The sequence below is a fragment of the Diaphorina citri genome, unplaced genomic scaffold (assembly GCF_000475195.1).
Source record: "Diaphorina citri unplaced genomic scaffold, Diaci psyllid genome assembly version 1.1 scaffold195, whole genome shotgun sequence".
Taxonomy (NCBI): Eukaryota; Metazoa; Arthropoda; class Insecta; order Hemiptera; family Psyllidae; genus Diaphorina; species Diaphorina citri.
Window position 1 is genome coordinate 257,827 of NW_007377632.1, and position 24,192 is coordinate 282,018.

The following is a 24,192-nucleotide window of genomic DNA, read 5'->3' on the forward strand; positions in this document are numbered from 1 at the left end:
GGCTGACAAAAATTCTAGGTAGTCTACATATTTTAGAAGACTTTTATTTCTATTTATTTGGGTTAGAAGTTTGCTTTTGTTGTGAAGAAAAGGTTTCTTAATAACCCCTCAACTCTTTGAACTTTCGGTGCCTCACCCTTTACTTTAGCTTACTACCTATACCTAACCCATCATAATTTAAACGAGATACTTACAGTTTTCTGTCCGTCCTGTGCTGTATAGGAGAAACTAGAGTTGAGAGAAACTACATTCATAGAGGCAGAAGATTCCGAATCTGAAATAAGATAAAGTAGAAAAATTAACCAACATGAAGTTCTAGTGAGGGGAAAAAACTTAAATTTTACTCCCAAGTTACTACTTTTAGTGACTTTAGGTTTGGGCATTGAACCCAGGACCATCAGCCAGCAAACGTGTTACCTACCACTAGATCTTACCTTGTAAATGTTGTTGATAAGTACTCTCTGCATGTGGTACCAGGGCCGGTGTAAAGAATTGAGACTGAGGGGCTCTAGTGACCCCTACAGACTGAGAGGGCCTGGGTTCATCACTCTGTATAGTTGAGACTGAGGGGCTCTAGTGACCCCTACAGACTGAGAGGGCCTGGGTTCATCACTCTGTATAGGAGCTCTATCACCAGGGCTGGATAGTACAGGCTTGGTATTACCTCGTATCGGGTTAGGTCTAGCAGGGTTGGATCGTTGTGGCATATTGAATGCACTGGTTCTCGAGTTACCACCAGATAAAGTGTTCATCCGAGGTGCACTGTAACCCATTGGGTCACCACTGCTCCCCAGTGGAGGTTTGCCCATGGGATTATTTGTACCAGGGTGACCGGACGGGTTAAATCGAGCGGGATCTTCACTCATAGGCGTTTGTCTAGCGGGATTTAACCCAGTGGGGTCCTGCTGTCCCATATCTCCATAGCTAGACAAGGTCGGAGCATATTGTGTAGTAGAAGGTAAGGAGGACTGTGGTGGCGTGGGTTCTGGGTTCGAGTACCGGGATTCAAGGTTAGGAGGATCAGTGTGTAGGGAGGGGGAGGGGGCAGGTTGTTCATCATACAGAGGGGCAAGTTGTACTCGCCGTGAGGGTACATGCTGAAATATAAATACAATGGACATGTGTTAATTTTAATGCCAATGAAAGTTAGTTATGAGAGGATTGTACTTAATATTTCCTTAAACAGGGTTTCCTTAAGATGCCAATCAAAAATCAAGGACAGGGTTGGTCCAGTTTTTACCATGAGGGTACATGCTGAAATATAAATACAATGGACATGTGTTAATTTTAATGCCAATGAAAGTTAGTTTTGAGAGGATTGTACTTAATATTTCCTTAAACAGGGTTTCCTTAAGATGCCAATCAAAAATCAAGGACAGGGTTGGTCCAGTTTTTACCTTAAGAGGATTGTACTTAATATTTCCTTAAAAAGGGTTTCCTTAAAGATTATGGCTATACTCTTTTGATAGAAAACTTAAGATGCCAATCAAAAATCAAAGACAGGGTTGATCCAGTTTTTACCTATTTTAATCAAAGTCAGAATAACTGTTCGGGAGTTATCAGATTAAAAACAATCCGACATTTACCTGAACGAGTAGAACTTGAGATGCCAATCAAAAATCAAAGACAGGGTTGGTCCAGTTTTTACCTATTTTAATCAAAGTCAGAATAACTGTTCGAGAGTTATCAGATTAAAAACAATCCGACATTTACCTGAACGAGTAGATGTTGTAGCTGTGTGAACCAGAGTAAGTTATGTACTTCCTCCTATCAGATTAAAAACAATCCGACATTTACCTGAACGAGTAGATGTTGTAGCTGTGTGAACCAGAGTAAGTTATGTACTTCCTCCCATGATGGATCAATGCTATTCTACCAATGGACAATTACTTGATAGTAAAACCATTTTATAAAAAAAGGTCCAACAATTGATTGAGCGAATGTCCTTTGGGTGCTGAAAACGTTAGTTCAGGAGTTATGGTGAAACAAACAAACAGACACTCTAAAGGAAAAATGGTCGAGCTAAAACTTAGAACGACTTGGCCCAACAATACTTACCCCTTTGGATTTGAAAACGAGTTCTATAAGTTGATATAATAGTTGTTCACTCTGACTTGTAGCTCGATGTATCATGGACTGAATGAAACCGTAGAAACACTTCTTATCCTCATTATCACTGAAACAGATAGGGATATAATATTGTACCTACTGCTACCTTTTACTATTACTTTGCTCAAGGCACCTTAACCTTAACACTCTTATTACACTAATCATGTCTGTTACACTAAAAGACCGGTTTTTGTCTACTTTTCAGAGGGGAAAGATCGACAGGTTTCCACTAAAAAATGTGGTTATTAAGAAGAAAAATAATGTATAAAATACAAGTTATACCTAAGTACTTGAAATCATCATAGGATACTTACAATGTGAAAGGTGTAAGCAACTCTATCTCATGCATGTAGTTGCTATCTTCACTGCAGTAGAATGCTCTCTCCACATCTATGTTGTATTCCAGTATCTTAGCTGCATCGAATTTCAATAGGGATCTGAGACGTGCCTTGCCTATACAATGTTTCCTGGAAAATAATAAAGCAAAATCGAATGGTTTTCTTAAGCAAGTCTTTTTTTAATTTCTGGGAAACAGAAAAAAATGAACAAGTGGCTGGATTATGGGTTAAAAAAAATTAAATGATGTTATACCTAGAGATCTAGCGACCTACTTTTGTTTCTGCAATGAGAAAATATTCTTACCCAAACTGTTTGTTTTAATTTCTGGGAAACAGAAAAAAATGAACAAGTGGCTGGATTATGGGTTAAAAAAATTAAATGATGTTATAACCTAGAGATCATTCCAGTATTTTAGCTCCATCGAATTTCAATAGGGATCTGAGACGTGCCTTGCCTATACAATGTTTCCTGGAAAATAATAAAGCAGTCAAATGGTTTCTTTTTTTTTTATTTCTGGGAAACAGAAAAAAATGAACAAGTGGCTGGATTATGGGTTAAAAAAATTAAATGATGTTATATCTAACCAATTTTTTAGAGATCTAACGACCTACTTTTGTTTCTGCAATGAGAAAATATTCTTACCCAAACTGTTTGTTGATTCTGTTCCGAATGACAATGTTCCTTTCATTCATCACTTGCTTGTATCGTTTGAGTGTAGGTAGATAGCTCTCCATGTACCATGCCTTGTATTCCAGGGGATAACTCAATGTTAGTTGTTTCATACGGGCACTCTGCTCCTCCGTAATGTTAGGGAAGTTGGCCAGGATATTATTAAGGAACTGGAGGTGGGATGAGAACCCATCTCCTCCACTGCGAGGTTTCCTCCTGTCTATCGTACTGGTGGACAGATCAGTGAATGGACTCTTCATAGAACGTTCAGAGAAGGATTGTGACGGGTAACGTCTACCGGTACGTTGGCTGGTGGGTGTGTGTTGTGGGGGAGGTTTATCAGAGTGGAGGGAGTGGGTGGATAATCTCTCGTCCAGGGGTATAGGGGAGGAGGAGGTGATGCTAGGCTTCATAGTGCGATCCTTACGGCGTGGTAGAGAGTTCAAATACATTTCAAAGTGAGAGAGATGCCCGGGTGGATTAGCATTGTGATGTTCCTGTACACCAGGTGCTTCCTCTTCCTCTGCATCACTATCTACTAGCTTACTAGCCTGCTTCTGAGCTTTCAATATCTGAGGAGAAACAAACACAAAGTATAAATTAAATGTTCCAATAGATCTGTTGCGCTTACTTGGGTGATGTTTCAAAGTCATAGAGCAGGAAAAATGCGGACCAACGGAATTTTTCTTTTTCTTCTACGACTTCTAGAAGGAGAAACAAACACAAAGTATAAATTAAAAAATGTTCCAATTAATCTGTTGCGCTTACTTGGGTGATGTTTCAAAGTCATAGAGCAGGAAAAATGAGGACCAACGGAATTTTTCTTTTTCTTCTAAGGGTGGATAATCTCTCCTCCAGGGGTATAGGGGAGGAGGAGGTGATGCTAGGCTTCATAGTGCGATCCTTACGACGTGGTAGAGAGTTCAAATACATTTCAAAGTGAGAGAGATGCCCGGGTGGATTAGCATTGTGATGTTCCTGTACACCAGGTGCTTCCTCTTCCTCTGCATCACTATCTACTAGCTTACTAGCCTGCTTCTGAGCTTTCAATATCTGTGAGGAGAAACAAACACAAAGTATAAACTAAAAAATGTTGCAATTAATCTGTTGCGCTTACTTGGGTGATGTTTCAAAGTCATAGAGCAGGAAAAATGAGGACCAACGGAATTTTTCTTTTTCTTACGAATTCTAGATCCCGAGATAATCGATTAAAAAAATGCTGGTAAATCGTGAACTTTGACGTCACGGCATACGCTCCCGTAGGCGATGACGTCACATCAAATGTCCCGAGCAAAGCTCCCTCGCAGAAAACGCATTAATGTGTATGTGCGCATACGTTTCTGCGCAGTTCTTTCTGCTCCTCCGCTAACGCGCTTGCATAGTGGCACTACCTAACGGACAAAAAAAACAACTGCGTAAAGTCCAACGTCACACATATTTGAACTCTTTCATTAGAACGGAAAATAAAAATTGAATTTTCGACCTTTTACAGCCATTTTTTTTCGGAGTTTTGACCTCAGATTTGGATTTTTCCCAACTTTTTACATAGGAATCGACCATTTATTAATAATTTTTAACCATTTGCAAAACCTCAGATTTGGATTTTTCCCAACTTTTTACATAGGAATCGACCATTTATTAATAATTTTTAACCATTTGCAACTGCTCCATTAGAATATTGATAAAGAGCTAGACACCTATCCCTAAGGTAAGTAGTTCAAGACAAGCCTGGCTTCAGCTAAGATGCTACAACAATAACATTTTACCCATTTACAAATATAAAAAAGGAATTTTCATTGTGTTGAGCATAAATACTTGTCACAAATGTCGTTCCCCGCTTAATATACTACGCTAAATTTTCTGACATGACTTAGACTTGAACCACCAACCTCCAGATTCAAAGTCCACCGTGCTAACCACTGCACCACTGAGGTTGGATTTACAAATGTAAATAAAGCGAACCTAACAAATCTTTATTTTAGTTTTAAGTCTTTTTGATAGAGCTGTAAATTATCCGTTGTGCTTCGGATATTTAAGACATCCGAAATTCGAATAATTATCTGGATAGCTTTTTGACAATTTTTCAGGACATGGAAAAATTAATATTTTCTATTTAGCAACTTAAGATAACTAACTTGGAAAAATAACTGGGTTTCCATGTTGGCACGAGACTGTAGATCCAGTGGTATAAATCTATTTTTGAACTCACCTGTAATTGTACAAACTGATATCCTCTGTTATTAGCAGCTCCTAGTTTGGTTGCATTCTCATAAGCCATACTAAGCAATAGGTTACGCCCGGTGACTACGTTCTCCAGTGATATCTCATCCTGATTATCATAACATCCTGCACCTAATAGTTTAAATCTACTCCAGGCTGCGTTTACACTCAGCGTACAAAACTGATATCCGGAGAATCTCCGGATAACGGATAATCTGTTGTGCTTCGGATATTTCGGACACCTGAAATTCGAATAATTATCTGGATAGCTTTTTGACAATTTTTCAGGATATGGAAAAATCAATATTTTCTATTTAGCAACTTAAGATAACTAACTTGGAAAAATAACTGGGTTTCCATTTTGGCACGAGACTGTAGATCCAGTGGTATAAATCTATTTTTGAACTCACCTGTAATTGTACAAACTGATATCCTCTGTTATTAGCAGCTCCTAGCTTGGTTGCATTCTCATAAGCCATACTAAGCAATAGGTTACGCCCGGTGACTACGTTCTCTAGTGATATCTCATCCTGATTATCATAACATCCTGCACCTAATAGTTTAAATCTACTCCAGGCTGCGTTTACACTCAGCGTACAAAACTGTTCAGCATAGTAATCTCCCTTGTCACCTGTAGAAATGAATATCAATATTAGGTAGGTGTTGTCATAGAGATTATACGCTTACTAAGGTTAGTTTTTAAAAGAATTGATAGAGTGAACTGCAACTGCTAAGGTCTTATCCTCCTGAAGTCGAACAGAGAAGGCAGGTCCGAGAAAGAACCTATCTCTTTAGGACAAAAACGAATCGAACCCACGGCCTAACGACTGCTAATTTGATTTTTTTTGGAATATTTAACATAAGATTCGACTTTATATTCAAAATGTTCACCCAAATGCATATCTTACATGGTTAACATATAACATATGGAATATTTAACATAAGATTCGACTTTACATTCAAAATGTTCACCCAAATGCATATCTTACATGGTTAACATATAACATATGAGGAGGTCTCTGGATAAAGGGCCAAATTGCATAAAATGATTTTTGAGATAAGGCCTTTCAAAGTTTTCAACTAAGCACTGATTTACGCAATTTTTGGATGTTTCTGATTTGATAAAATGATGTAAAATACTGTTTGAAATTGAAACACATTTATTGCCATATTTTTTACCTATTTTACACGGATTTTCGTAATTACCAAAAAAATCAAGTGTGAAATTTGGCCCTTTTTCCATAGATCGAGATTAAGTAGAAAGAAAATTGAATTTGAAATTGAAATGACTTTTCTCTTTATATTTTTATTTCTACAATCTACATAATTAAATTAATAAAAAGAGACACTGCGATCATTCTCACTCTTCAGAACTCCATTTTAAACTAAAATCTAATGTTGGGAAATCAATTGAAAACAATCACTCTGGTATACAATATGATTCAAAATGTAGAAAGCTTAAAATAATGACACAATAAATACAACATCAGTCAATGTCGTATGTAGAATAGAATGACAAAACCAATAATACATTGTGAAAAAAAAAGTATTGATTTTTGAAGGAAAGCTTTTACATTCAACATAGTTAGTTTGGAAGATAGCAGGACTACCTTGTAAACACTAGGTGATATTGATATTGATATTGATATTGATGGCAAATGCCTCGTGTATTTGATTTAAACATAGGTACATGTAGGTTTTACAATTTAGTAGGTATGTTGGGAAATCAATTGAAAACAATCACTCTGGTATACAATATGATTCAAAATGTAGAAAGCTTAAAATGAACAAGCTTTTAACCCAAATCAGCATGAAATCTATTCAAAAGAGCGCCAAATAAAGCAACCTCGGCAAAAAAAAAGTCCAAATTTTCATCACTCTAATCAAAATAACCCAGCAGTGGCTGCAGCTATCAACATGAAATTTTTGTGGAAATACTAACAACAAGATGATGTGTTCGAAAATGCAATCTGCGGAAAAAGGGCCAAATCCAGAGACCTCCTTATATCTCCTTAGCTACTTGCCTGGTAACAGAAAGGGCATAGGTTCGATAAATTCGGTTTTGAAGCCGTTTACGCGCTACTCAAAGTCGCGCATCTACGCGTACAGTGTGAGACCAGCCTGAAACAAAGACTTTTCCCCCAAAATGGTTTGTAAAACGTTTACTTCAATTTTCTGCTGATTTCTCTGATAATAACAATGTAGGTAATGTTTATTTATAGTTCTAGGTAAGAAGGTAGGTACATACATACAAACTCTCTGTATACTTACTTGCTTGCTTGCTTCCGTTTCACTTGGATATGTATGGTAAGCTAGAGCTATGTTTAGTAAGGATGTGAGAAAAATGTGTGTGGATTGGTACCTATCGATAAATTCTCACTTGGATTACTTACCCAGTAGATGTCCTAGTTTCAATACAGCTGCGGTATCAATGGTATCAGAAGTAGAATTGTTGAGAATATGCAGTGTGAGGTTCTTCATTGGAATCACCAGGCTGTTGCTTGTTCTCCTCATTTGTTTTGATAATAGTGTTATCTTCCACATGAGCATCAGGTATGTTTTGTACATTATCATAAGGAGAGGCAGTTGTATCTCTATCATAGGGAATAGGAGCAACAACTTCTTCACTTGGTTCAGTTATATTAGCACTGCTTATATCTTCAACATTTGGTACAGTATTATCTTTGTCCAGACTATCTTGTGTTACATTAGAATTTAGATTTATTTCCTGAACAATATCATAAGGTTTGATGAGTTCAGTGTTGGATTGTTGCTCTGTGTTGGGTAGATCATTGCTCTGATGAGTACCATCTTCAATAGTGTTGTCACATATCACATTATTCTCATGCTGTTCATGTAGCACATCAGTACTGGATGGTTCAGGTCTAACATTAGAATTCAAATCTGTTTCATTAGGAAGAGTCTGCTCAACACTGACAGCACTAATGTTTAATTTATCTAGCATTGGCATATCTAGTTCATTTGTGTTTTCTGTGAAAGTGTTATTGGTAAGTTGCTCTTCATTTTCCACGCTATAATTGAAGTTGGTTGAGCCTAGTGTTGCTTGATTGGATGCTAAGGATATATCAAGTGTGTTCTCATGATTGAAGGAGTTCTCTGTTGTGTTTATATTATTGTCTACAGACTCTTGGGTTTGGTTACTTGCAATAGTATCACTGGTGTTACCCATGTCATAATCATCTTGGTACCAACTATTCTTATTACTTCCTCCCAGATTTGGGTTTGGTTACTTGCAATAGTATCACTGGTGTTACCCATGTCATAATCATCTTGGTACCAACTATTCTTATTACTTCCTCCCAGAGATATACTGGGAGTTGTCTGCACAATCTCAACATTATCACACAATGCATGCTCGTTATTTTCAGTTTCATAGTTGAGTGTTGCTCTTGGTTCAGATTGGAATGGTTCATTGATATTTCTTACAGGGGAGATAGAATTCCTTGTAACAGAATTTCCACCCATGTCAAAATTATTGTTGGGAGAAACAAAATTGTTAACCTCTGGGCTTGCAGAATTTCCAACATGAGCATTTACATTGTTGTTTGAGGAGGCTGGGTAAGCAGTGTTTGGGGTTTGGATTGGTTCATAGGGTATCTGGTTGTGTTGGGGATAACTGTGAGGGGTTTGAACATGTTGTGTAGGGTTAAACCATGTGTTCTGATTAGCTGCTGGTGTCTGTTCTTGATTATTATTCTCATATACTCCATGGTTTGTATCCGCTGGGTTATTGTACAGAATCTGAGCATGATCATTATTCTGATATATTTCAAAGTTAGTATCATGTAAGTTGTTTTGATTGTTGGTATAGTGTTCATAGTGTTGTACAGTACCTGTAGTGTTTCCATGCTGGCTGTACTGTTCCACATGTTGTTTAAAACCTTGTCCCTGGTGGTACTCATTTGTTTTAGTAACTTCTACATGACTTGCAGGTTCTTGAGTATAGTTGAAATTATTGTTGGTATGATCAACATACTGTTGTTGATATTGTTGTTGGTAAGGATATTGTGTTGCATACTCCTGTTGGTTATAGTTATGATTTTCTGTTATATGAGTGTGTTGTCTATAATGTTGTGTGGTATCTTGAGAATAACTATTCATATTATTCCCATATACTCTTTGTTCATTGTTTTGTCTTGGGTTTTGTAGAGGAGTGTAGGTTTTAGTAGCAGGCTGTTGAACCTGCTGGAATTTCTCATTGTTCAATGTCTCCGCTGGTTGTATGGTTTCAACATTATCCCAGGAGGTACCCCAGGAATTATTATCATCCCAATCAATAGGATCTGTGCTTGCTGAAAATAAAAGTAAAATCAATTACATATGAATTTAAATATTTTACTTGTAACCCTAAGATTAGAAACACATTATCTGAATTGACCTTGAAATAAATCATTTTGATTTATACCTAGTAGAAGGAAGTACATGCCTAAAATATAATGTAAAGTAAATTTCTGGGAAACAGAAAAAAATGAACAAGTGGCTGGATTATGGGTTAAAAAAATTAAATGATGTTATACCTAGAGATCTAGCGACCTACTTTTGTTTCTGCAATGAGAAAATATTCTTACCCAAACTGTTTGTTGATTCTGTTCCGAATCACAATGTTCCTTTCATTCATCACTTGCTTGTATCGTTTGAGTGTAGGTAGATAGCTCTCCATGTACCATGCCTTGTATTCCAGGGGATATGTAAAGTATAAATTGCATGACCAACCTCATACAATATTGAAAAATTGAAAGAATCACAAGAACTCACCACTGTTGTCTTCATTAGTCTCGGATGATTCTTGCCCCCAGCTCCACGCATCATTGAATTGAGACATGTTGATCTGATTTTACAAGCTGAAATAAATGAAAGGAGAGTTGTACACTTCTAAGTCACTGGGGTTACTTCAAGACTAACCTTAGCTTTGGCTTGCATATGCTGGGCAGCTTATCAATAAATTATTGATTGTTTCTCTCCTGTGAAGTGTTAGGTACCTATTTAATTTGTATAGGCTTAACATCTGTTAAGCTAACAGGCTGTTGGGGATAAAAAGAAGGTTAGTGAAACCTACCCACAGTGTTTAAGGCAAGTTCTTCCCTAATACCTAGGTACCCGGAGACAATTTTCAGGATATTCTGAGATGTCAAGTTCCAATCTATTTAATTTGTATAGGCTTAACAGGTCTGTTAAGCTAACAGGCTGTTGGGGATAAAAAGGTTAGTGAAACCTACCCACAGGTTTGATTCCTGCCGGGGGCAGATGATGGGATAATGTTCGTTCTTGGAACAGCTGGCTTTCTCCTAGGAAGACATTCTCTCTTTGATTTCGTGACGATAAGACCATAGCAGTTACAGTTCCCTCTGTCAAACCTCAAAAAAAAAACATCATGTACCAAATAAATACTGAAAGTACCTACTCCAACAAAAAACATTGATCAAAAATTGGAAGAGTAAAAACATTAAAGCCAGCCTAATAATAGCTTACTTGGTAGACCGTCTGCCTTGTAAGCACTAGGGCACAGGTTTGATTCCTGCCCAGGGCAGATTTTATCCTGATGGGATGTTTGTTCTTGGAACGGCTGGCTTTCTCCTATCCTGTCTTCCTTCTCTCTTTGATTTTGTGACGATAAGACCATAGCAGTTACAGTTCCCTCTGTCAAACCTCTAAAAAAATAGAAAGTAAAAAAAAAAAAAAAAAAAAGAAAGAAAAAAAACATCATGTAATTACCCGAATTATCATTGATCTCCCTGCCTGACCTAGTTATAATGAGATGTTTTGATATAACGAAAGAAAAAAAACATCATGTAATTACCCGAATTATCATTGATCTCCCTGCCTGACCTAGTTATAATGAGATGTTTTGACATCATGTAATTACCCGAATTATCATTGATCTCCCTGCCTGACCTAGTTATAATGAGATGTTTTGATATAACTTCTGAAACAAACAGTCATTCAGATTCAAACCTTATCAGGATTGTTGACAAGAAAACATTGCTCTTCAGTGTCCAAGGTCTCAGGTGCCAACTCAGCTATAGGTTTCTTCTAAGGGCAACAGCAACATTTCCCTGGCTAACATTTCATTTCATTTCACACTAGATGTGGAATGTAGAAGTTTCAGTAGACAATGTCTAAACTAGCTGTACATGCCCGCAGAAATATTTACAGCGTTATTTAATTCTGATAAGATACAAAATTAATAGAAAGGTAAAAAGGTATTTAATTAATTAATTTTAAATTAAATAGGTAGGTACTTTTTATGATTTTTATCATTTTTTTATCACTTTCGAGAAATATTTACAGCGTTATTTAATTCTAATAAGATACAAAATTAATAGAAAGGTAAAAAGGTATTCAATTAATTAATTTTAAATTAAATAGGTAGGTAGGTACTTTTTATGATTTTTTTATCACTTTCATCGAGAAGTTCGAGAACTTTAGCAAGCAAATATTAAAATCGAAATTTTTGCTTTGTGAACATGGCAACACAATGCGAGCAACTTTTTATTTCAAAAAGGCCTTTACACACGATGCTTGTTTCATTTGATCATAAGCAATGTTGTCTTCTCAGCTCTGATTTTCGGAGACTTATGCTCAAACTCAACTCGAGACTCGCATCAGGGATTTAAGACGCAGCGTTGACGCTATAAAGTAGGGGAAGTGGAATGAAAAACACGCGTCCCTCAAACTCAACTCGAGACTCGCATCAGGGATTTAAGACGCAGCGTTGACGCTATAAAGTAGGGGAAGTGGAATGAAAAACACGCGTCAGTTCACGTCGGGTTCGCATCGCACCCACGCCCACGTCGGAATGAAAAACAGACCTATACCACACACACACACACACACACACACACACACACACACACACACACACACACACACACACACACACACACACACACACACACACACAAAAATTAGGTGTCGGAACACAGTTCAATTCGCTCACCAACGAATCTAGTCACGACCTTATATGCTGTATAGGGAAATGGCATAACGACGGGCGGTAATTCTTCTTTTCCTTCATATATGTTCTTCTGAACACTAAAGGATCTCATATTTCAATTTTCGTCAAAATCGGAAACAAAAAGTTTTCCGGGCATATCTGGGTTAAGTAACATGTAAAAAAAGTAAAAAAGTCTGAGGTGAATCACCCTCTTATCAAACTATTAAATCCCTCTTTTTTTTTTTGGACACTTGAAAAAAAATTCCTGTCAGCCATTGGTAAAACTCACCAGTATTAAGTAGTTAAGTACTCAATACTTCCTATTTATCAATTAGGTGCCAGTTTTAATGAATTTATTTAATTTTGACAGTAGGTGCCAGTTATTATAAAAAGAGGATTTCAAAAGTGAAATATTATTTTGTTACAGAACTGTACTATGAAGGAGAGGGATTGGAGCAGCAGCAATCATTCACATGTCCGTTCTGTGGTAAGATGGGCTTCACTGAGTCGGCACTTCATGAACATGTCACCGCTGATCATACGGTGTCTACATTTGAAGTTGTAAGTATCGGGTCCCTTGTAAATACAACCAACATATAAAACAGAAAGATTATTCTTATTCTCACCTCCTGTGTCTGGTTAAAAAAACGAAGAAGACAGGGAAAAGCAAGAGAACAATGACAAAAAGATTTTTTATTTTATCAGTCCTTTGCAATAGGTATTCAATTTTTTTTGTCTCAACTGATTTCAAGATTCAGAAAAACTTGAATTTAGTGCCTGCAGATAATAATTCCATTCCATTCTCTGTTTTATTAACAGGGAGAAGCAAGAGATCAATGACAAAAAGACTTTTTATTTTTATTTTATCAGTCCTTTGCAATAGGTATTCAATTTTTTTTTTTTTTGTCTCAACTGATTTCAAGATTCAGAAAAACTTGAATTTAGTGCCTGCAGATAATAATTCCATTCCATTCTCTGTTTTATTCGTCAAATTTTCATATTTTTCTGTTGTTCACATTATTTTGTCGTTCAACTCACAGTATGCTCCCTCTCATCTAATCACATGTAAACATAGTTGACCGTTCATTGAACCGTACTGTGACTGGAGTGTGACCTGAACGGATAGTGGGAACCGCGTGTTAAGGAAAACATCCGTATTTATTATGTGTCTATAATCTGGATGAATATTGTAGAGACAGGTTTTACTATTCATTTTACATATTGTTCATTGTAAGCTCAAAGCAGTGAGAGAATAAAATTCTTTCCAAGGAAAAACAGCAGACAGACCCCGTTCTAAATAACACTGCACTTCTTAAAAGTTCTGACATAATAATACAAAAGGCTTGATAAAGAGAGACTTTCGGTGTATACGTAGGCCGAGTCACAAATGTTTGATTTGTAAAATTATAAAACTAGAAAAGTAAAATTACATTATAAAATCAATTAAATTATTATCTTTGTAATTCCTACCCACTTTTCTTATTTTCATTTTAGTTTCAGTTTATTTGCAGGTGTGTCCAATCTGTGCTGCACAACCAGGTGGTGATCCAAACTTAATCACCGATGATTTTGCATCTCATCTGAGCTTAGAACATCGGTCAGGTCCTCGGGATTTGATTTCCTTCCTGGATGAACCATCTGGTTCTAGACACTCTGTGCGGAGAATACCTCATCCTACTCGCGGCATGGGAAGCAGTAGGAACCGGAATCGAACCAACATGCACTTTAGGTGAATATAGACAAGTGGTCCAGAATATAGACATTAGAAAGGGGCCCCAGCAAGACCTTCAAAGGAGCCAGGCCCATATTTAATGAGAAAATTTCCTTTATGTGGTAAACAGACTTGTCAAGTTAATCTCTTCGGCATTTACAGTAAAACAAACAATGCTACACACAATCTGAAAGAATAATTGTTGAGTCAAAACTAACTTCATTTGTAAAGGATAATTTTCACTTTTCATTCCGTTCAAGACAGAGAGAGGAAGATGAAAAATTCTGTTTGTGTTCTATGAAAATTTTGTCCCTAGCTCGAATGATATTATGACATTGTTTTTCTGTTCTCTTCCTACAGTTCTTCTGGCAATGCAACTTCTTCACTCACTACTCGTGAAACTGTGGATCCTATTGCAGAACTTTTGTCTCAACTGAGTGGCGTCCGTCGTAACACAGGCTCAAATAGTTCTACATCACAGCTAGCACAAATCCAGATGCAGCTGCAAATAGAAAGACAGCAAGTCAGGGTGAGTAATCATATCAACTAATCATGTAGTGTACTTAATCAACCTTGTATCTACATTATTTAGACCCTGTTTTACCCTGTGACAAGCTACCTTCCTCAATGGGTGACTTTAACCTCACCCAGTCTGAAACTCAGAATAGAGCTGCAATGCCAGCAGTTGATAATTGATGTCCAGGAGGTCAGAGGTCACCCATTCGGATACCTACCTCGCGCAATGTTGCTTAGCTTTAATGATCCATTGACAACTGAAATGATCTCATCTATGATGCTTTACTTAAATTTGTCATTACCACTTTTAAAGATGGGTAAGATAAAATTTCCATTATTGTTATGTACTTATTGTATTGAATGAATTTGACAGGCCGCCAGGCAACAGTTGGAGAGATTACCGCGTAGACAGAACCAGACATCAAGCTCTGGTGCAAATCATACAGGCAGTGCATCTACCAATAGTCATAGCAATGCCATGGGCAATACCAATAGCGAGAGTACTGCCACTAGCGGACAAAACAAGCAACATGAGTTTCTGCTATCCAAGTAAGTACTTTCCCCAACAACTTGCTTGTAGCATGTTTCTAGTAAAATCAACATTCCATTGAACAGTTTCCAGGATAATCAGATTTGTAAGTTTGAATATTTCAAACGGCTGTCATTTTGTTGTTTCCATCATTATTGATCAAAAACACGGAACACGATTTTTTAGATCTCTTTTTGTGGGTCTTTGCCTCATTTTTACTTTCCTTATCCTATGAGATATAATCAAGAGGTTTTCAAACCATTTTAAGCTCAAATCAAAAATGGACTTCTTTTTAATGCTCTACAATCCGTTTTCATAGTAACCCAAAACATTGTATACCTACCTCACCTCATTGTGTATCCTTTTTATTTTTTTTTTTTTCAACATGTAATTGATGATTATACTGTACTTACTTACCTATGTTAAGCTACCCTTCATAGGTAGACAGCATGGATTTTATAAAGAAAGTAATTTCTTGTTTCAGAACATTGAGTGAGAGTGTGAGTGAGGGGGAGAAGAATAAGCAGGAGCAGGAGTATCAAACGTTTTGTATCAAATGGATTTAGCTGCACGCTGGATTTTGAACACTCTGATAATTATCTTACATACGGGCTCTGATATACGTACGAGAGGTTAGGTATAGTTTATCAAACTCGACAGTAGATAATACTATCAGACAGTAGCCATGCCTTTTTTCTATTGCATTTTGGAACATGAGAGCAACTCTTTATGCCACTTCACCACATTGCTACGGTTTCAGTCCTCAAGAAGCTGAGTAGATGCAACACATGATGTCCCATTCGGTCACCCGTCGTTATATTCATGCACGACACGTTGCTTAAGTCAAGTGGTCTGGTGCATTGAATATCGCGTGTCTAAAGGAACTTGCTTGAATAAATATGACAGTAAACATATACCTATAGGTAAATACGAGTAATATTGTTAGTCACCAACAGAATAAATATTCTTCAATATACATATGCACGTATCTCTCCCTCACTGACCTAAATACATGTTAGTATCCCATATACTAATTTAGTATGCACCATGTACATGTACACTCACCTGCTAATAATTCGAGGCAGATTGTCTTTGAAACTTATTTATCTTTGAATCTCATCGGAACTTGAATGTTGGAACTTATCAATAAATAATGTTTACATGAAAAATAGGACTAACTCTGCATATAAAACCAAAGGCGGTACCTACCTCTTAGGTTCTAATTTCATGTTTCAATAAACCTTAGCTGAGTCCACACATAGTCGACCGTTCATACTGCCTTGACAACATAGATTCACCTCGTCGATCGACACGACGTCCGGTCGACTGTTTAGACACACCTTTCGTCTTTTTTTTTACATTCAGAAAAAGCTGTGATTGTTAAGGGCTGACTGGTCCGAATTCTTTGCTCTCAAGTGTATAGTTCATAAGGCACTACAAGCAACAAGCAAATAATTCCATTATAAAATCAATTAAATTATTATCTTTGTAATTCCTACCCACTTTTCTTATTTTCATTTTAGTTTCAGCTTTCATATGTGAATCAGATTTATTTACTTATAATTCTTCATTAGACTGCCCAAAACATTTTTGTACGCTACCTAACCCTATGAGAAATATTAGACATGATAGTGCACCTTATTGATAGAATAAATGAGTTCCAAATTTCCAAAACATTTTTGTACGCTACCTAACCCTATGAGAAATATTAGACATGATAGTGCACCTTATTGATAGAATAAATGAGTTCCAAATTCCCAAAACATTTTTGTACGCTACCTAATCCTATGAGAATAATAGACATGATAGTGCACCTTATTGATAGAATAAATGAGTTCCAAATTTCAAGCATTTACGTTTTAACATATCTTCTGACTGATATATGTATGTTAAATTTGATAAACTTGTTCAAACACAAAAGAAAATGCTGAATACACTACTACTACTACTAGCAGCTTGAATAATTCATCGCGTACTACAGTCCTAAAATTGACGATATATTTAGTGAGGTTATGACTATGGAAGTCGCACAGATTTCTTTGATATATGTATGTTAAATGTGATAAACTTGTTCAAACACAAAAGAAAATGCTGAATACACTACTACATACTACTAGCTTGAATAATTCATCGCGTACTACAGTCCTAAAATTGACGATATATTTAGTGAGGTTATGACTATGGAAGTCGCACAGATTTCTTTATCAACTATTAAAGCCATGTACCTACCTATTCATTTGTTTAAGGAAAGGTTTTATATACCCACCTATGTCCACCTTGAAATAACGCTACTACATTTTCATTTCGCTACTGAGGCTCGAATCCCTATCTCCCGGATGACAAGTCCAACGTCCTCTGAGCTACTTATCATCAATGTTGTGATATTCCACAGGTCTTACAGATCATGGTCATGTGGTGGATATCCTGGGTAATAGCCCGATACTGCATGACCTTAGGGATTTGGTATGTTATAGTGACAAGCCTATCTAGACTCTAGGAACTCTTCACAGATAGGTAGGTAGTAGGCACCTGCCTACAAATATATTTTCGTGGGAAATAAAATGGCGAGGAAGTGCCAAAAACGTGTTGTGAAATGCAAATACCTGCCTAGATTTAGGAAGGAATATGAGATCTGTTTGGATAAAGAATTCTGACATGATGTTTTCGTTTCCAAACTCAATGATACCTGTTTGGACAGAGTGAAGAGCGCGTGTGACTTTTATTCAAATGAATGCCAGGTAATATATCATGGGGAAAATTCCATTTGACCAGAGCAACTTTTGAACTCCAGGGAGTGTCCACATATACCTACTTGGAGTAACTTGGGATTTGTTTCTTAGAGTTTTTACTGATGCTAAGATACAAATATTTAGAGTAAATATCTAATAACTGGACTGATCTTGTCGTAAGGATACCCTTAGGATTGTTCAATTACTGGATGGAAAGGTGCCTAATATTTCATTCATCAGATGGGTAAGATTCAAGTACCTTTGGGATGGGTTTCATCTATCATCATTTAGTTTAGGTACTGCCAAGAAGACACGTGTAAAACAATGGGAGGGCCATTTCGTGTTTCTCATCCTCAATGGTCATTCATTTGGTTTGACTTGAAAGCTTGAACACAAGGTAGGTCTTGATTTCAGGAAGGGTCAAAAACACGAACTGACCCTTTTGCGTACCTAGTACACATACCTATTAAGGTAACCAAGTGTCATCCGCCATATTTCTTCATTAAAACTACAGAGAGTCCTGTCAGTAACAACCCACTACTACCTATTTCAGGAGAGGACACATGTGAAGCTGTCATGTCTACCAAAGCAGCGGTTACCTAATCCATATAAACTGAAACTAGATAACAAATGTCACTTAGGTCCTACTCCATTCATAAAGGAGAAGAACATAAACAATGAATTTTTCTTTAATTTGCTATAAAACTAAAATGAAATGAAATACTGAAAAAATGTTCATCAAGACAATTACGATTTAAAGAAGGTGTTTAAATTGGTAAGCTTTCAATATGACTCAGGATATCATCATCAGAAATGAAATGCTCTTGCTTTGTTATAGCATATCACTGTACACTCAGGATATCATCATTAGAAATGAAATGATCTTGCTTTGTTATAACATATGACTGTACAGCTGTACACTTATGAAAATATGAAATGCTCTTGCTTTGTTATAGCATATGACTGTACACTTATGAAATGCTCTTGGTTTGTCATAGCGTATGACTACACTTGGGGCCGGCTCCACAAAATGAGTTTAAACTCCCTTTACGTTTTAATCTCAGTTTAAGCACATTTTGACTACATTTTTTGAAAATTTTAAAAATCAACCAATCAGGTTGATTCATCCGAGAGTTAAACTGAATTTTGAACTCACTCTGTAGATCCGGCCATCAGACCAGTTCTGAAGAAGACAACAGCTCTAACTGTGTATACAGTGTGTCACATTATTTCTATATCTAATATTCTACTAATAATAAGCATTACTTTAGTCTAGTCCTCCTATATCTATTGTTAATCAAATTCATTAGTAAACCCCCGAGTACCACTAGTCATTACTTTAGTCTAGTCCTCCTATCCCTATTGTTAATCAAATTCATTAGTAAACCCCGAGTACCACTAGAGTGCAGGTTACATTTTAGTCACAGGATTGTCAAAATATTCTTACTGGAAGTATTAAGGTAGCGCTCCGCCCCGCCAAGTCAAGAAACCGGTGGTAGAGAACGCCTAAGGCGTTAACCTCGCCTAGTGGTTACCTTCCACTCAACAGTCTATTATTATTAAGAAAGTTTGACCGCGCTACTAGAGATATTATACGCCACAGAGAAAGTAGCCGTTTTCAAATTTTTGTAGAGGGAAAACTACAAATGATGGAAGAAAACGGATTGAATGTGTGTGTTGGGGCATGAAAGTAGACCAAGTTGAAAAATTTCATCAAAATCGGTTAAGTTAAGCCGGAGATATTTGACTTTGAAAAACGTCAAATTTTCATATTTTTCTGCTGTTCACGTTATTTTGTAGTTCAAATCACAGTATGCTCCCTCTCATCTAATCACATGTAAACATATTTGACCGTTCATTGAACCGTACTGTGACTGGAGTGTGACCTGAACGGATAGTGGGAACCGCGTGTTAAGGAAAACATCCGTATTTATTTATTTACCTATATTTTGTACCAAGTAACTGGGGTTTAAGAAAATCTACTTTTATGTATTTTTTATCTAGCATAGCATTACTTTAGTCTAGTCCTCCTATATCTATTGTTAATCAAATTCATTAGTAAACCCCCGAGTACCACTAGAGTGCAGGTTACACTTTAGTCACAGGATTGTCAAAATATTCTTACTGGTGATTAAATGGAAGTATGAAGGTAGCGCTCCGCCCCGCCAAGTCAAGAAACCGGTGGTAGGGAACGCCTAAGGCGTTAACCTCGCCTAGTGGTTACCTTCCACTCAAGAGTCTATTATTATTAAGAAAGTTTGACCGCGCTACTAGAGATATTATACGCCACAGAGAAAGTAGCCGTTTTCAAGTTTTTGTAGAGGAAAAACTACAAATGATGGAAGAAAACGGCTAAGGTAGCGCTCCGCCCCGCCAAGTCAAGAAACCGGTGGTAGAGAACGCCTAAGGTCTATTATTATTAAGAAAGTTTGACAGCGCTACTAGAGATATTATACGCCACAGAGAAAGTAGCCGTTTTCAAGTTTTTGTAGAGGAAAAACTACAAATGATGGAAGAAAACGGATTGAATGTGTGTGTTGGGGCATGAAAGTAGACCAAGTTGAAAAATTTCATCAAAATCGGTGAAAACTACAAATGATGGAAGAAAACGGATTGAATGTGTGTGTTAGGGCATGAAAGTAGACCAAGTTGAAAAATTTCATCAAAATCGGTTAAGTTAAGCCGGAGATATTTGACTTTGAAAAACGTCAAATTTTCATATTTTTCTGCTGTTCACGTTATTTTGTAGTTCAAATCACAGTATGCTCCCTCTCATCTAATCACATGTAAACATATTTGACCGTTCATTGAACCGTACTGTGACTGGAGTGTGACCTGAACGGATAGTGGGAACCGCGTGTTAAGGAAAACATCCGTATTTATTTACTTACCTATATTTTGTACCAAGTAACTGGGGTCTAAGAAAATCTACTTTTATGTATTTTTTATCTAGCATACCTCCAAAGCTATTTCCTTAAGTGCACCAAAAACTTGTGTTCTTATCCTATGTTATAGGTACAGAAATAGATTTTTCTGCTAGGTAGCATCGACTTATGCACTGAGATTTTTTATAGGAGTCTCATGCATCAAGCTGCGAGGTACTAAGATTCCTATGAGGGTCTCATGTACCAGACTACAAGGTACTGAATCTAGCATACCTCCAAAGCTATTTCCTTAAGTGCACCGAAAACTTGTGTTCTTATCCTATGTTATAGATACAGAAATAGATCGATTTAAGATTTTTCTGCTAGGTAGCATCGACTTATGCAATGAGATTTTTTATAGGAGTCTCATGCATCAAGCTGCGAGGTACTAAGATTCCTATGAGGGTCTCATGTACCAGACTACAAGGTACTGAGATACTCCTAGGGATCGCGTGGCATCCAATGTGTTAAATAATTTGCTGTGTGTTTTCCTAAACATTATTATCTGATTTGATTAAGTACTTTCTCAAAATTTAAAGATCGAGCTTTCCTCATAATTATAGCCCATCCTTATGCCTAAAGTTATAATGACTCGGCTGTGTCTATAATCTGGATGAATATTGTACAGACAGGTTTTACTATTCATTTTACATATTGTTCATTGTAAGCTTATATTCTAGTACCTATGTAGATACTGGCGAACGCGGTGTATCCGATTTCGCATTTTGACGAAATGGGGCAAATAATTTCAACACCTAAGGATTCAATTGGACTTAATCATGCCCTGGAGAGCTCCATACGGACTTTTTCTGTGAGCGTTCTACAGTTCAATGAACAACTACCTAGTAGGTAAGTTCTTATGCTTATTGAGCTTGATGTTCATATAGACAACGAGCAACAAGCTGTTAACAGCTTATGGCGGACCACAAGCCACTAATCAAATATATATCCACTCATCCCTACCTACCTATGTACTGGCGAACGCGGTGTATCCGATTTCGCATTTTGACGAAATGTGGCAAATAATTTCAACACCTAAGGATTCTATTGGGCTTAATCGGGCCCTGGAGAGCTCCATACGGACTTTTTCTGTGAGCGTTCTACAGTTCAATGAACAACTAGTAGGTAAGTTCTTATGCTTATTGAGCTTGCAGTTCATTTAGACAACGAGCAACAAGCTGTTAACAGCTTATGGCGGACCACAAGCCACTAATCAAATATATATCCACTCATCCCTACCTTATTCTCCTTATCCGTTATAAAAACAAATGATACATAGACCGAAACCGAATGGCCTATTTAACGGCCTTTGTGTTTGGAAACAGGCCATTAATTTTCTAATGAAACTTGTTCTCGCGTCGTGGGGAGGGGGGGTGATAAAATAAAAACTCGGATGTTTTTCATTAGTTTCTGTTCAAGGCTAACACGGGGCGAGCTTTTTATTATGTAAGTATATGTATCCCTACCTTATTCTCCTTATCCGTTATAAAAACAAATGATACATAGACCGAAACCGAATGGCCTATTTAACGGCCTTTGTGTTTGGAAACAGGCCATTAATTCTCTAATGAAACTTGTTCTCGCGTCGTGGGGAGGGGTGATAAAATAAAAACTCGGATGTTTTTCATTAGTTTCTGTTCAAGGCTAACACGGGGCGAGCTTTTTATTATGTAAGTATATGTAGGTATAAAAAAGGTATAGGTATCCTTTCTTTCTCTTCTTCCTTTCGTACTTTTTGGCTGTAATTTTTTATTCTTTTGAAGTTTTTAGAAACAGATAATAAAGTTAAACGTAATGATCTGTATAAGAAGGAAGAGGAGGAATTTTATGCTTCTTTCTTCGGAATTTCCGTTCTCAAGTCATAAAACTTACCTAATAGTAGGCCTAGGCACCTATCTAATATGGGGTGTAACAGGTATTTCATGTTAGGCATACTAAAGAAAGATGATTAAATGTGAAATGTTCAAGGAGGAGGAGGAGGAGGAGGAGGAATTTTATGCTTCTTTCTTCGGGATTTCCGTTCTCAAGTCATAAAACTTACCTAAAAGTAGGCCTAGGCACCTATCTAATATGGGGTGTAACAGGTATTTCATGTTAGGCATACCTACTAAAAAAAGATGATTAAATGTGAAATGTTCAGAAATGGGTCAGTAAAGACCCTTTTACAATTTTGGGTGGTGTAACACTCTATCCAAACGTGTCAACTAAAGCCATGTACCTATTCATTTGTTTAAGGAAAGGTTTTATATTGAAATAACGCTACTACATTTTCATGTCGCTACTGAGGCTCGAATCCCTATCTCCCGGACGACAAGTCCAACGTCCTCTGAGCTACTTATCAATGTTGTGATATTCCACAGGTCTTACAGATCATGGTCATGTGGTGGATATCCTCAGTCATTTCCCGCAGAGTAGCAAGATACCCAAATATTTCACATACGAGTACACTTGCTAATAGATAGTTCATTGTACCTAAGTTAGTTTTGTTCCATTTCATTCTACCACAACAAGAATTACCTCAGCTTACATATAACTACTTGTAAAAGGAGTAGTAGGGAGGGAAAACAGTCTTAAATAATGAGACTAAGTTAGTTTTGTTCCATTTAATTCTACCACAACAAGAATTACCTCAGCTTACATATAACTACTTGTAAAAGGAGTAGTAGGGAGGGAAAACAGTCTTAAATAATGAGATCCTGGTTTCTGGTTGTCCTTGTCATCTATAATTCTGTAATATTGTAAAGCTTACTTTGAATACCCTGTAAAGTTATTTTTTGCTTCAGGCCTGAATGTTGGCCTGACGTTTTCAGGGGTCTGTTTCATTGACATTTCGTTTTGATAATAGTATTTGATTACCTATAGCTTTTTATTACCTATTAGTTTAAAAAGTTAAACAGAGTTAAAAAAAAAGGTTTAATAGAGAGAACTGTAACCACGGAGATCTCATCATCTCGAAATTGAAGAGAGAAAACGGAAAAGATACAAGAAAACCAGCCGATCTGAGGATAAACCTTATCTGTTAACATAAAGTTCGTCTCGAGCGGGAATCAAACTCGCGACCTATCGGTTACAGGGCAGGCGCCTTAACTTGCAATCTAACTAGGCTGGCGTAGCTTGGACATAGATAGTTGTATAATAAACCCGTTTATTTTTACTCGTGTTATCAACACTAGTCAACTAGGGAGAGAAAAATAAAAACAAACAAAATAAGAAGTTTACAACTATAAATATATCGCCTACTTAATTTCTTAGTGCGTAGTAATTAGTGGTCGTTTATACGAGAGAAATTGTGACGCAGTGTTTCGATCTAGAAAAAGTGAAAATGGTTGACACCCCTGGAATAACCTGGATCCGTTGATTGGGTGCGTGACCATAATTATATCGGTACTCCTACCTTACTCATTCCTAGACTTGAACTTAAATTATTACAATACCTATCATCTTACCTAGAATATTTACTTATTACCTAGGTACCTGGTGAACTTATAAAC

General features: G+C 36.9%; 3 protein-coding genes and 1 long non-coding RNA gene across 7 annotated transcripts; 2 read left to right on the plus strand and 2 right to left on the minus strand.

Moving 5' to 3' along the window:
* Positions 1–161: 161 nt before the first annotated feature.
* LOC103505803 lies at positions 162–6,319 on the minus strand. The gene is made up of 11 exons (XM_026821031.1): positions 6,295–6,319; positions 5,764–5,968; positions 5,327–5,579; positions 4,084–4,170; positions 3,091–3,689; positions 2,424–2,576; positions 2,059–2,176; positions 1,798–1,872; positions 601–1,097; positions 435–535; positions 162–274 (listed from the first exon to the last, which is right to left on the minus strand). Exons 1-11 carry the CDS (start codon positions 6,317–6,319, stop codon positions 171–173), a joined length of 2,217 nt encoding a protein of 738 aa, XP_026676832.1. The 3' UTR covers positions 162–170.
* LOC103505805 (GATA zinc finger domain-containing protein 14-like) lies at positions 5,795–11,630 on the minus strand. 4 transcript variants are annotated; one of them, XM_017442585.2, is made up of 5 exons: positions 11,311–11,630; positions 10,114–10,199; positions 8,636–9,650; positions 7,731–8,546; positions 5,795–5,968 (listed from the first exon to the last, which is right to left on the minus strand). In XM_017442585.2, the coding sequence occupies exons 2-4, from the start codon at positions 10,178–10,180 to the stop codon at positions 7,775–7,777; spliced, it is 1,854 nt and encodes a 617-aa protein (XP_017298074.1). In that variant the 5' UTR covers positions 10,181–10,199; positions 11,311–11,630; the 3' UTR covers positions 5,795–5,968; positions 7,731–7,774. The 4 variants fall into 4 exon arrangements, with proteins under 4 accessions (XP_017298074.1, XP_026676838.1, XP_026676839.1 ...); XM_026821037.1 differs by having other exon boundaries at positions 7,731–8,527; positions 8,617–9,650; XM_026821038.1 differs by having other exon boundaries at positions 7,731–8,527; positions 8,617–9,650; positions 11,222–11,630.
* Positions 11,631–12,643: 1,013 nt separating this feature from the next.
* LOC103505806 (E3 ubiquitin-protein ligase KCMF1-like) lies at positions 12,644–15,614 on the plus strand (the record flags this gene model as incomplete). The annotated part of the gene is made up of 5 exons (XM_026821032.1): positions 12,644–12,853; positions 13,804–14,021; positions 14,364–14,532; positions 14,893–15,068; positions 15,533–15,614. Coding segments are annotated over 5 exons (855 nt in total), but the record flags the coding sequence as incomplete, so codon positions are not given.
* A 4,771-nt stretch (positions 15,615–20,385) lies between these two features.
* LOC113466000 lies at positions 20,386–21,334 on the plus strand. Its single transcript, XR_003390555.1, has 2 exons — positions 20,386–20,917; positions 21,129–21,334. It is a non-coding gene; the product is annotated as an uncharacterized LOC113466000 (long non-coding RNA).
* The last annotated feature ends 2,858 nt before the right edge of the window (positions 21,335–24,192 follow it).

What these genes read in the sequence shown, in the direction of transcription:
- LOC103505803 (XM_026821031.1), bottom strand. Translation starts at nt 6,319, where the DNA reads ATGCATTTGGGTGAACATTTTGAAT. An exon ending in GTGTACAGGAACATCACAAT is followed by an intron (nt 3,690 to 4,083) that starts GCTAATCCACCC and finishes GTTTCTCCTCAG; the next exon opens with ATATTGAAAGCTCAGAAGCA. An exon ending in TCGTTTTCAAATCCAAAGGG is followed by an intron (nt 1,873 to 2,058) that starts GTAAGTATTGTT and finishes GTCCATTGGTAG; the next exon opens with AATAGCATTGATCCATCATG.
- LOC103505805 (XM_017442585.2), bottom strand. Translation starts at nt 10,180, where the DNA reads ATGTCTCAATTCAATGATGCGTGGAGCTGGGGGCAAGAATCATCCGAG. An exon ending in GACTAATGAAGACAACAGTG is followed by an intron (nt 9,651 to 10,113) that starts GTGAGTTCTTGT and finishes TTTTATTTTCAG; the next exon opens with CAAGCACAGATCCTATTGAT. An exon ending in GGAAGTAATAAGAATAGTTG is followed by an intron (nt 8,547 to 8,635) that starts GTACCAAGATGA and finishes TAAGAATAGTTG; the next exon opens with GTACCAAGATGATTATGACA.